The 13,443-nt window shown below is 39.7% G+C and overlaps 1 protein-coding gene across 3 annotated transcripts in view; it reads left to right on the top strand.

Moving 5' to 3' along the window:
* The window catches only part of GRIK2 (glutamate ionotropic receptor kainate type subunit 2), a 432,204-nt gene that overhangs the window by 393,242 nt on the left and 25,519 nt on the right, over positions 1 to 13,443 (top strand). For all 3 annotated transcript variants that reach the window (XM_083433428.1, XM_083433429.1, XM_083433430.1), the window contains exon 15: positions 1,588 to 1,813. In XM_083433428.1, the coding sequence (XP_083289554.1) occupies positions 1,588 to 1,813 (226 nt within the window). The remainder of the gene's footprint in view (positions 1 to 1,587; positions 1,814 to 13,443) is intronic.

Below are 13,443 nucleotides of genomic sequence, written 5' to 3'. Positions count from 1 at the left end.
ACTCACAGCTGGGATTTTTCCCAACTTGTTTGGGGAGGGGGGAACACAGTGCCAAGACAGAAACATAATCTCCTCATCATACTAGTCTGGGCAAGTATTGTAAAACTGCTACTGCAGTGAGTTGTCTTTTCTGTGTTTTTACCTTGTATTTCTATTCTTTTCTGTTTCATATAGTAAAAAACAACAACTTGCCATGCCTTTTTATTTGTGTCTATGACTGGATGTAGTGATTCAAAATTACAACTCCATTACTCCATCCATGCACAAATATTTCCCTCCTGTCTTACTATTATTATCACATATTTAAACTTTTAATAGATAGTTGCTCAAGTCAACTTGCAATAGTCTGAGCCTCTTCATTATTTTCCACCCTTTCCTCTGTAATGATGTATGTATTAAATAGCTTGCTATCTTGCTGTGAATTTTCGCCTGGGGTTTTTAGGTACTTTACACATTGCTGTTGTTATTAAAACGAAAGGTAATATGTATGCAAGCTATTAGATTACCAACTTCCAGAGAGCCTTTAAAAGTTGAAGAGTTCTTAGATGTTGTGAAGATCTCAAGCACATTGAACTGCTGGAGTTTAAAGTTGCATGGTGACAACTAAATTGGAAACTATTTGTATATATCTTGGATTAGCTACAAGGTTTCATCAGCAAGTAATTCACAAGGAAAACACTTTTTCTTTACTCTTTAGCACATGAAAGATAGTTTTTACCATTACAGTGATCGGTTTGGTTATTTTTTTCTTAGCCTGCAACACTGTTTTATTATGTTATATTTCAACTGCTATATTTTCAACATTTGGTGACTGCCATCCCCATGTGATAACCTGTCATACGATACCTTATCTGTCTCAAATGGAGGCTTTTCAATATGCAAAAGTCATATCTGTCAACAGTAAGTGAAGTGGAATCATCATATGATGTGATTTTGTGAATCCTGTTGGTCTGGGGGCACTATCCTGTGCAATGTTGAATTCATATCACTGTACTCTGAGCTTTGGATTCTGATGAACAACTGTTGACATTCTTTGAAAATATAGCCAACAAATAATAAACTACTATGGAAGAAAAATTCATAATCAAATTAACGTTTTCTGCTTCCCAGCATATTTTCTACTTTGTCAGTGTTTAGGCCAATGGAATTAGCCATCAAACTGTTTTGTTTTTTAAAATTTGGAATATTTATTCTGAATGTTTAAGCCTGATGAGGAAAGATATTTTCATACAGAATTTTTTTTTTCTATTATGCATATATTTGTCTTCATTTCCTTCCCTTGAGGAATCCTGCAGACTGTCGTCCTGTCAGAATGCAAAAGATTCATAACGAAGACGTTTTAATTTCACAAGATGATATTTCTTAGGGACTTTTGGCTAAAGCCACACTAGCTAAAGCAATTTGATCCTGGTATATGAAATGCAAATTTATAGTAGAGCTGTGTGCTGCCTGGTCCAATAAAGATCCTGCTTCAGCCTGTGTTTCTTAATCTGTGATCCATTGAAATTATTCTCTTCAAATAAATTCTCTTCTTTATTGAACACTTTCTCTCTATTGTGCTTATGAATCTTGCCATTTCTGTTTCAGAAATCAAGAATAGCCACGTATGAAAAAATGTGGGCCTTTATGAATAGCAGGAGGCAGTCAGTGCTTGTCAAAAGTAACGAAGAAGGTATCCAGCGTGTACTCACCTCTGATTATGCCTTCCTAATGGAGTCAACTACCATTGAGTTTGTTACACAGCGGAACTGTAACCTGACACAGATTGGTGGCCTCATAGACTCCAAAGGTTATGGTGTCGGAACTCCTATGGGTAGGTTGCATGCCTTTCTTCTCTATTTGTTAAATTGCATGTGCAGCAATAGCACCATTTCCTCCCTTTGCTGGGCATTAGCTGGATTATAACAGCACCATGTGCTATTATTAATGTATCCATATTTAATATATTTATATGTTGCTTAATAAAAAAGTATATAAGCACTTTAAAAAAGGAAACAAACTAAATTAAAGAAGCTAAAACATGGGAGTGCCATATAATACAATAAATATTTTACTAGTAATGTACTTTAACCACTTCTTAAGAGAGGGATAGCCTGTTGAAGCCCATGAGTCTTCAGCCGCCATTTGGAAGAACATTTGGTGCGTCCCATACTACAAAGAAGGGAGTTCTTGAAGGTTAGTGCTATTAGGAGAAGACCTGCTTGAGTTTTACTTTTTTATATAGCTGTGTGATCATGTGGAACATTAATGGGATGATATATATGTAAATACTCAAAGCGCCATGATCACCATCATTATAATTACCTTTTTTCCATCAATATGGATGTGGCATATGTTTTTAGCACAAGATTTGTCTTGCCATTGCAATATAGGAAAGTCTGTGGTTGCCTGTAAAATTCAAGGCCCATTCTAGGGAGGTCTGTGTTTTTCTGAAGCGAATACAGCATTTTCCTTGAAAAGGGAACTTTCATCAAAGGTTACTGTAGATCAGGGATGGAAAACCGGCGGCCCTCCAAGTGTTTTTGAACTCCATCAGCCCTTGCCAGCATGGCTATTAGTTGGGCATGGTGGAAGTTGTAACCCCACAGCACTTGGAGGGCCACAGATTCCCCATCCCTGCTATTCCCACTGGTGTGATAATGAATGAGTTCCTGGTCAGTCGTGTGGCATGTTTGGATTGAGGGAGTACCTTGCTGGAGTACCAGGCAGTGATGTACCTCTCTGGTGGAATATCTAAACTCATGGCTGGATAGCATCCAGACTAGTCCAATTGCTTTATTGGAACATCAGTGTGCAAGCTGATTCACACCAGCATACATAGTGTTCAAGGAATGGTCATTTAATAACCACAGACAGGGCAGGGATCCCAAACTTTTTTGGACACATTTGGTAACCTGAGAAACTATGGACCCCCACCATAAAATGATTATCATTGGGGAGGCTTTCTTTGTCGCAAAATGATTGTTATGGGAGACATGTCTTGTCAAAAGGTAAAAATAAATTCTCCAGAAACTGTGTATGAGCTAGAGATTGGGTCTGAGCTCCAAATATCAAATCTTTTATTTGCCCTTGCAATGCACAACAAAATAGTCCCCTTCACCTAAGATGCTTAGAGAAACACATCGACCTGCAAAGACCACAAAGCCATTCATCAGTCCCAAATAAAAAAGGGAAATTCCAACTTCAAAAGTCAGAAACAGGTAAAGCTGCGTCTTTAATGTACAATGTACTCTTGATCTGCCCATTAAAATAAAATTAACAGTAAAGCTAAAGCATTTTCCATTTCTATTCCCACCCCATTATATAAACAAACAAATAACAAACATTAGCTGCTCATAGCTTGAGGGAATGAGCATGATCTTCTGGCACCTATGCACAATTGTGTGCCAAAATAAATTTCCATGCATATGTTGCTAACTGTTATAAAAATTTGATAACTCAATGAGGGAGAGTTTTATTTTCAGATACATAGCCCATGCTGTTAAAAAAGCAGGTGTAATTAAGCAGTGTTATAATAGTGATGAATTTAGGGCTCCCAATAGGAAAGCCAGCCATCAACGTCCCAGAACATGTAAAAATCTTTTGATATAAAAGGATAAATTATTCCCAACAATTCATTTTATTGGAAATGTTTGCCTTAAATGTTGGAAATAGATAATTTGTTGCTAATTTGTGAATGAAATATTGAATACATTATTCAATGTATTTGGGTAATGGTTGCTATTTTCTTCACATACCTGTAGAATAGATGCACAGTGCAGGGATGGACTTTGGTAATATGGTGCCCTGAGCGAGGACAACATTTGGTGACCCCCAAATATTTCTTAATTTTTCAACAATTCATTTGGGGACGGTTGCTTTTTAATAGATCTTCTCGGTAGGTACCCGTATAAATATAGGTACTGTTGTTGTTGTCGCTGCTATTTTGCACCCCTCAGCTCAGCGCCCTGTGCGGGAGAACCACCTGCTCCACACTAAATCTGGTGCTGCACATTGGTGCACAGTGAATGACAGCCTGCTACATAAATAAGTATTATTTTGTGAAGTAGCATGTAATAATGGAAGTGGCAAAATTTGTGACAAGGAGATGTTCTGCAATCACATTCCTTTCAGGTATCCAGGTCCCATGTATAGAATTCTTCACTGGAATATTCAGAATTGAGAAAATAGATGGTGGGTGATGCAAGTGAGAAGTTAAATACTGTGTATACACATAAACATGTCTGCATATCAGTGCCTGGGATGTGCAAGTCAATAGGTAGCTATGGTAGATAGAGGTGCCTGGAAGATACAGTATAAGGAAGAACTGTGGTTTTTTGGCACATTATCTTCAATTTTTCTACCCCAGGTGGTCATCAGAAGACCTTGTAACTATGAGTTTGCTTTTCTCCCCCTCTCCCTCCCAAGCTGTTTTCAGTTTGTGTCATGTCTTTTTAGATGGTACATCGGAGAGCAACAATTGCTTTTTTAAAAAAGTAATCTAGAACACACTGGGAGTCTTTTTTTGGCTGAATAAAAAAAAATGTGAATAAGTTTTGTCAAGACCATTCAAGGAAAAATAAGCAAGCAAGCTAGAGGGAAAGAAATTGCCAGAGTGAGCCAGAGTGCATAGAATAATAAAAAGCTGTGGTACATTTAGCTTCAGCTTGCACACTACAACTTATCTGATATGCCTAGATAGAGAGAGAAATGTAAGAATGCCCAATGTGTATGTGGTAATGTCACTTGATTACAACCATGGTGGATTTGGAGAAATCAAAATTACACATTGACTTTTCACACCAGCAACAGATCCACCTACTGTATAAGATGTGTCCAGTGTGACTAGGGATGAAATAAATCCACCTAAGATTATAGTCAAACCAATATATAAGCTGTATGTCTGTCTATCTACCCCAGAACCTGTGGTAAACATCACACAAAATGAAGACAACTTGGAATTTCATCATGGCAGATGTTTCATTCTGTGTTCAGTGGTTTGCCAGGAATATTGAGAGCTACATCTCAGTATCACCCATATCAGCAAGCTGAATGGATGGATGAATGAATCTTTATTTACATCAGCCATCGGCCATAGCAATAAAACAACAATATGATATACAAAGAATAGAAATAACAAGTCAATTATATAAAATACATTTTAGGGTTTTGAATCAATAGTCAAACAGTGGATCTTTATTCTAATTGCCCCAGCTAAAAACCTTGCAACCTTTGCTGTCACCTGCTTATCTTATCAGCAAGTTGCTGTTGGCATCCATCTGTCTTGAGAAACAGTGGAGTGCACCTCCTGGGGTGAAGTCAAACCACTGTGTTTGCAGTACCCCTGGGGCGCAAGTCTGGGCAGTGTAAATGGAGACCCTGGGCTGTCCAGACAACAAGCTCCCCCCCCCCCCGCCTCACTAGTGTGGTCCAAAGGAAATACATGGGACACCAGCTTGGCTGCAGGAGTTGCTGGAAGGAGGTGTACAAGGCCATCCAATTATCTTAGGGAGTCCACTTTGGATATGTGTAGGGTTTACTGCTTAGTCTTGTCTTCTCCCAAGATATCCCACAAGGCAGCAGAGGTTTAGGATCAACAAGTAGCCTGCAAAGATTTTGCATGTTTCATTTAAACTGTGCAGACCTTCTAGGCTTTCCTAACTCCGTGGAGGTCCCTCAGGTGCATAAATACCACCAATTTTCCAGTTGCTTTGAGGGTCCTCCTCTAGAGGGGTTCCTCCTAGAACTTAAGGCCTTTTGGAGCGTTCTCTTCTGTTCTACCCCTTTGATGCTGATGCATACATTAGCAGCACTTTGTGAGCCAACACACCATTGAATGAGTCTGAAGGGAACCCATTTGCACATAAGCTTTCCAACACAGGGACAGGAACCCTTGCCAATATTTCAGTTTTACAAAGCTGATTCCTGGACATCTTCCATTTGCTTTTGACACCCCCCCCCCCAATATAACTTGGTCAACAGCAATTCTGGATTCACTCCCCTGACTATACCATGATTATGGCAAAAGTGCTTACAAGAAAAGGAACTAAAATGTAAGTAATTGTGGAAGATAAATAGGGTCTGAAATCTTTCTTCTCTTCCTTGTGGACAAACTCTTGCCTCTGTTAAGAATGTTGCTTCCATCTTGTTTCAAATAACGTTGTCAGAAAAGCTTCATGCTGTCAGGCCATCTAAAAGTTGTTCAGCATCTATCAGAAGAAAAAGAATATGAATAAATACACAGCCTTCCAGCAGAGTTACACTGGCTCAAACCCCTTGAAACCAACATACTCATGTAAGTTCAAAAGTTTAGACTAAAACCCCAAGGCTTTCACATCACTTGTGTCTGTCTAGAATTCAATTTTCACCATATTTTGTATGGTGATCTATGGAGGTTCTCTGATCGAGTGAAGGTCTCTGCTGTAGACCTCCACTTTACTTTTCTTTGTACGTTGTTTTATTATTCTTTTCCAGCTGTTGTTGTCAGTTTCCAGCTTAGTTGCTGTCATCTGTACCAGAGAGAGTGAGAGAGATAAACTTGATTGGACAAAGAGGTTGGTCGGCTTCCTTGATTCAAGGAATCTTTTCTCTGGCAGACATTAAAGCATCTATTTTGGCAGCATTATTGGTATTGTTTGTGGGGATTTTTCTTTCCTTCTCTGTTGTCAGTCATCTGAGGAGCACATGATTAAAATGGCGTTTGGAATAAGCTCATTTTGAAGACCTGTCGTGTTCATATTATTTCATCGGACATAGCGTCTAGAAAGAGGGATCTCACACTCCCTTCCCTTAAATTGAAGGCTTCACCACAGAAAAAGGGGTTTCAGGCAATAATTAATGATCTGCTGCTTCATACCTCTGCTAGGAATATGACTTCATGAATTATTTATCCTTATCCAAGGCAGTAATGAATGCATTACAATGCTGCTGTTCTACCTTTGTGTGAGGAGTCCCTGCTTCAAGCAGGCTTTAAACTCACCGTGTAATTTTGTGTGATATTTAAATGCTATGCAATGGCCAATAATAAACTGTTTAGGTTACCCAGCCGGCATTACTTGTCTTTTACCTCCCGGGAGTGATTTCAAACTTCATGCTTTTGTGATACTGAATTGTGCAATGCTAGCTTTGCCTTTTCAGGAATTCATCCCATTATTTACCCAAGTACCCATCTTTCAAACTCTGTTCCAGATTTGCATCTTCATTTAGGCAGACTGATACTGCAAGGAAAGCAAGTGCCTTCCTTTTCTTGCTTCCTGTATGGTTCTTATAGGAATATCTCATAAGCAGACATTTATATTAACTCTATAGCCAGTTTCTGCCTAAGTCCAAAGCTGTTGTGAAAGTCATCGCTGTTGTTGCTGTCACTGGAATTTCAGAGAGCTGCTATATTTGAAATAGTAAAGGTAAAGGGACCCCTGACCATTAGGTCCAGTCGTGACCGACTCTGGGGTTGCGGCGCTCATCTCACTTTATTAGCTGAGGGAGCCGGCGTACAGCTTCCGGGTCATGTGGCCAGCCTAAGCCGCTTCTGGCAAACCAGAGCAGCACACGGAAACACCGTTTACCGTTTACCTTCCCGCGGTACCTATTTATCTACTTGCACTTTGACATGCTTTTGAACTGCTAGGTGGGCAGGAGCATGGACCGAGCAACGGGAGCTCACCACGTCACGGGGATTCGAACTGCCAGCCTTCTGATCGGCAAGTCCTAGGCTCTGTGGTTTAACCCACAGTGCCACCCGCATCCCGTACTATTTGAAATAGTAGGTGCACACTAGTTCATTACCCCCACCCCTCAAAAAAGGAGGAAAGAGAGGACAGAAGATTTTGCTCAGCGATTGGTACCAGAGTTTCAAATAGCATCTGTGGTGATGATTGTACAATGAATTTCTACCATGCCCCATCTCTAGGAATCAAGGTTTACAAACACAAAATAGGAGACATAGAATGACCAATTAAAATTATATTTATTATAAATGAATTAGAATTAATCCACCCCTCTGTGACACTAGTTGTTAACAGCTAGCTGAAACAAACAAACAAAGTCCAGAAAATACTGCGAAAACAGATCAGGATCAATGTTTCCAAATTGGTTTAAAAAAAGAACTTGGGTGCACTGTTGGACAATATGGTTAGATGGATGATAGACAAGTATAGCAGGTAGCCAGAATCTGAAATATATAAACCTCACAAACACTTGCATTAAACTCAACTGTCAGACCAGAAGTTTCCAGCAGAGCAACAAATTAACAAAAGAATGATCTGTATTTCTATGGAAACACCCAGACAAAAGGTATCATAAAAGGATTATTTTGAAAGCTATAGCCCATATTGCATTAGGATATTTTATATTTTTCTGCTTCTTAGCAGTTTTTCAGCAGTTGCAATAAAGGGATTAGGTATTTGCCAGCTTTCTTTTCTCCTCTAATACATTTTCTATACGGTTTTTTAAATACAAAATTCTCCTTTCCCTTACTGGGACCTAACGTGCAGGTTATACTTTCCAGCTATTAAGACATTCTTCATGATGCCTTAATAGCCAACACACACACACACACCCAATGGAGGAATGGGGGTGTTTGGGTGGAGATGAGCCCTAAAGACAACCCCGTTCTCTACCCTGCATGATGGCAAGCATGTAGGATGGGCAAGAAGTGGGTGGGACTCTTTCTGCCAGTGTCTCTGAATACATCAGAGTGCATCAAGCAGAAATCAAATAACATAACTAGGCAGAGAACAAATAATATAACTAAGTATAAGCCTGCTTCCTGCAATCTTATGCTGAGGGTAAGGGTGAGGACAAATTTGATTTTGTTCGCATTTTGCTAAGAGACTGCCTGATTCTCACTTCTCGAACCCAAAGATTCTTGTTGTCCTGGCTTCTTTTAGGAGGATGGGCAGTATATACATTTAATAAAAGCTTTTTTATAAAATGAACCAAAATACAGCTATCCTTTCAAATTCATACCCCTCCAAATTTTGCTTTTTTTTATTTTTTTGCAGTGCACATTTGTGAGACAGTTGTGTACCAAAATGCATATATTAGGGGATTGTTTCATAAAATCCATATATGTCAGTGAGGATAACATTAAATGTATTACATTAGGAGAAATTACTTGCAATAATGTCTATATTAGTCAAAATTACAGCCAAAATGCTTATTAGGAGAAATTCACACTAAAACACTGAGACTAAATTTTCATGAGGGTTAAAAAATAAATCGAAAATTGCTGTAGATAATTGGAAAACTGAATTTAAGATTGTAAAAAATGTGAAACGGAGAGAAGCTGAAAATGACACATTCTTCCATCACTAGTTGATACATGTCTGTGGTATGAAAACAAACACAGTTTATCTGCAGAGTTCAAGTTTGTGTGTGCGCTTAAAGTGCATGTGGTAGTTGGCGATATCTATGAATTGTGCCAACGTGAAGAGAAACCGGGGAACAAATATTGCAACTTATTGCCGCACTGAGGAAACTAATTGTTACATGTGAACTGGGAAATATGGCAGATGAGCTGATTAGGGATTATCTTACTGAGCAAACTATACGCCTTGCAAAAAAGAATCGGGAGGGAAAAAATAATGAGGATACAGGAGGCACGGTTCAAGTTGCAGAAAAATGCAATGAAAAGGCACATAAATGCTAACAAAGAGAATATGTATGAAAAATCACAGACCCAGAAAACGCAAAGTACAAGAAAAGATGTGGTTTCATTGTGGATATACATAAACTAAACTACACAGGATGCCCTGCAATCACTAAGCTCAGGTCAATCACTGAAGAAAGACTGGGCATTTGACAGAGATATGCCAGAGCAGCTAATCCAGTCAAGACGTAATTATTTACTGTCATGCAATTATGGTGACAGATGTTGCTGTTTTGAGTGTGAACAGAATCAGCTCCTCATATACTGAAGGGGGGGTGGGGGTGGGATGGGGATGACCTGTGCACAGTTAATATTTCTGCCACATCCTCAGACTGTAAGAGAAATGTTGGACTCAGCAATCTCCATCCTATTATTTTCAATCTACTTGTATTGCTTCGTACATTTGCAACTTACTTGGCAAACATTGCACTTGATAAACTATTGAGACATCCCTGTCCGTGACCATCTGCTTGTAAATGTGACTTTTGTTTTGGTATACATGTATTTTCTGTACCTGCATTTGCAAAAGCACTCCTATAATGGAAACACCTATTTTTTTTTTTTTTTGCATTCATCTGCAGGAGTAGTATATGGGCAGATAGCTTGTGCTCAGCTAATCACTACAGCACTTCAAACACCAGTTTCAGTTGTGACTAAGTACCATTTTAAGAAGAATCTTTGCTGTGCACATTGATTTGTTGGTCTATGAAGTTAAAGTGAGACATGACATGACACCTATTATTAAAGAAGTGACTATTTCCAGTCGGAGTCCAGGACCACTGTATTAGAGGAGCTTAAGAACTTAGTACACAAAAAGACACTTTGGAAGAGAGTGACTCATCAGAATGGGTTTCCTCTATAATCATAGCAAAGAATAGAAGCATTCGCCTTGGGGTGGATTTCAGAGAGTCGAATTAAACCTTTGTGACTGACAGCTATCCATTGCCACACACAGAAGAGGTATTTGCAGAAAGCTGCGGAGCAAAGATGTTTTCTGTCACTTGGAAGAGTGCCAAGTGTTTCATGAAATCAGCATAGTATGTATTACACATGCTGCATAATTTGGTTTTGCATACCCACCATGCAGATGAGCTTCAACACCATGCACTGTTTAAAGAATGATGTGATTTGGCAGGATTGGTTGATACAGGCTGAATTGCTCTCAGATGTGTAGTAAGGAGTGAGAGCATGCTTGAGCCCCCCGCAATATTACTTCATCCTATTTTAAAAGTGAAAACGGTTTTATCCAAATGAGTGCATCGTAAGTAACCAAACAGATACCCATTTAGCAAAATATTATTCTGGTGGCTATGAGCCAGACTATGAACGATTTGAGCCTTTATGCGTTGCCTATGATGGCAGACTGGCTTGCAGCCTGTGTGCTAAAATAAAAAAAAAAACAGTACAGATGTTTAGCGGCTCTCTCTTCCCAAATGCAACAAAATTGTGCTCCCAGGTGCTTTGTGTGCATATTTTCACAAAGCTACAGTGTTCCCAGTAGTTTAAGCAACAGCATTACTGCGATTACATTTCCTTTCTGCTGCTTTCAAATCAGTTTTATGAAAATTTGCTACAGTCCCCCCAGGACCGAAAAGGGATGGGGACAGGGTGTAAGTAGAAGAAAATGGAAACGTAGGTTTTTGCGGATTCCTTCAGCTTTATATTATGCACCATTTATGCATTCCCAATAGCTCATTTCCTTGGCCTGAAATTTATAATAATGATAAGAGGTGTTATAAATGTGCTCTTTGGTCTCCCTTTAGGATCCTGTTTCTGCTCCCCAAGCACCTTAATTAAATCTAGGATAACACACGTTGTCAGAAATATCTATGGGGAATGTTGAGCTATTATAATTAAGATTAAATGAATATTTAATGTCTGTATTGTATTTATATATTAGAGTAATGGCTTTCGGCATAATAGATTGTTATCTATTGGTGAAAAGGGGAAAGTTGCACTGATCCAGGGGGACCACAATGGTAAAACACGGTTTTACCTTTTAGACCTAATACTTATGACTAAATGTGTGTGTGACAAAACCTGAGCAGCTGCTTCTGTCACGGAAAAGCAGCTTTCAGAGGAGCAAATCTGAAGCAGAAAATGAACCTTGTGGCGAGTTATGTCTGTGCATCTATAATCTCCCATTCTTCCAAAGAAAAACAAACTCCAGGAGAAGCGATGCAAATAGGGATAACTCCCAACTCCTGTGGTCTGCAGTGTTCTCTACACAGAACCACATTCTGGATTTGGGCACAAGTGGGTGTCCACAGGGTACAACATATGTCTTAAGTGAGTAGAGTGAGGCTCAAGTTACCTTGGACATTTCCAGGTAAACAACAAGAGCCCTGGAAATATGAAGCAGAGATTAGCGCATCTTTTCTTTTGGTCTCTCTGAGTTGGAAGATGATTCTCTGCAGCGGGTGTGTGTGTGTATTTGTGTGTCTGCACTACCCCATGGGCTCCTTGTGTCATGCAGATAGAGAAATCTGTCACTTTCAATTTCCCATTTTTTAAATCTAAAGTTCAGATCCCCGTATCAGTTTGCATTTTTTTAAAGAAACAAAAACAAAAAACTGTTCTTGGGAAAATTTGTCAGTGTTTAGTATGATCTTCACCTAATAGCCATGTTTTTCTTTATGCCATTTCAACTAATATAAGGCACTTTTGTACGTTATTTTAACAAATACACATTTGTGCATGCTTTCCTCTGTTATACCTATTTCTATGCACGTTATTTCCTTGGAAAATTGCATCACAAAATTGAGAGTAGTGTGAATTTCAGACGTTAGCAGTGCTTCAGTTCACTTACTGTTTCAGGAAGCACAAATTAGGTCGGTTTACGTTAAAAGCCAAACTTAATTCTCTTTCCCACCCCAATCCCCTATTTGTGCCTTCATGCTTTTTCCAAGGTACGAAAGGGCACAAGAGCCTATAGTGGCATCAGTCCCCTTTGAACTACTGAAAGGAAGCAAGGTTAGTGCTCTCACTGCCACTTGCTTCCCCCCGCAGTCTTAACTCTGTGGTGAAAGGAATGCCTGAAGAGGCTGAGGTCTGGACCTCAACTGAGGCCTACTCGATCGTGAACCAAACTAACCCTTCCAGGCTCTGCTCCATTCATGGATAACTTGGAAGGAATAATCATGTGGCCTAGAGCTTCTAGGTGGACTTCAGCATAGCTGTAATTGGGGTATTTATGTGGGTAATGAGGTTTGCTTGCATAGAAAGTCTTTCCTCCCTCCTCCCTCCACATGCTCCCCAACCTGCTCTTGGGTTTCCCCCCATCCTCCAGAGCAGATTTAGGATGTGGGGTACATGGGTGAATGAGAGGGGAAGCCAATTCTCTTGTACAAGCAAACCTCATGCTGCACATGCAACAATTTAGTTGAAACATGCCCTCAGGTGCCATTGCCTCTCTACCACCCATCTTAAGTACTGCCAGTGCTGGTGAAAAGGCACCAGGTATAGAAAGCATAAGACTTACGGTGTAATGGCGTCTTTCAGACTTGGGGTGTTGTCTCTGGGAGTCCTAGATTCTGGAGCTCCTGCTCAAGAGGCACTTGGCTGGCAGGGTTCCTGTCTGACTCTGGGCCAGAGCATGGGTCTAGATCCAGCACACCCCAAGGTTTGCACACTGGTCTTCCTGGTCCATTTGGTTCTTCTGTGTCAGAATCTTGGCTAGCTAGACACTAATTACATGATTATCATTTTGATTCTTATTTATCACGTTGCTTTGACTTTTGCAAACACAGAAAACATGTTTTCTATCAGCATGAACATGCCTAAAAATAGATCAGTAAATGCAGAGCAGGAAAGAG

Source organism: Podarcis tiliguerta (genome assembly GCF_965153285.1).
Source record: "Podarcis tiliguerta genome assembly, chromosome: 3".
NCBI classification, from domain to species: domain Eukaryota; kingdom Metazoa; phylum Chordata; class Lepidosauria; order Squamata; family Lacertidae; genus Podarcis; species Podarcis tiliguerta.
This window is presented reverse-complemented; position numbering and strand designations above follow the sequence as displayed.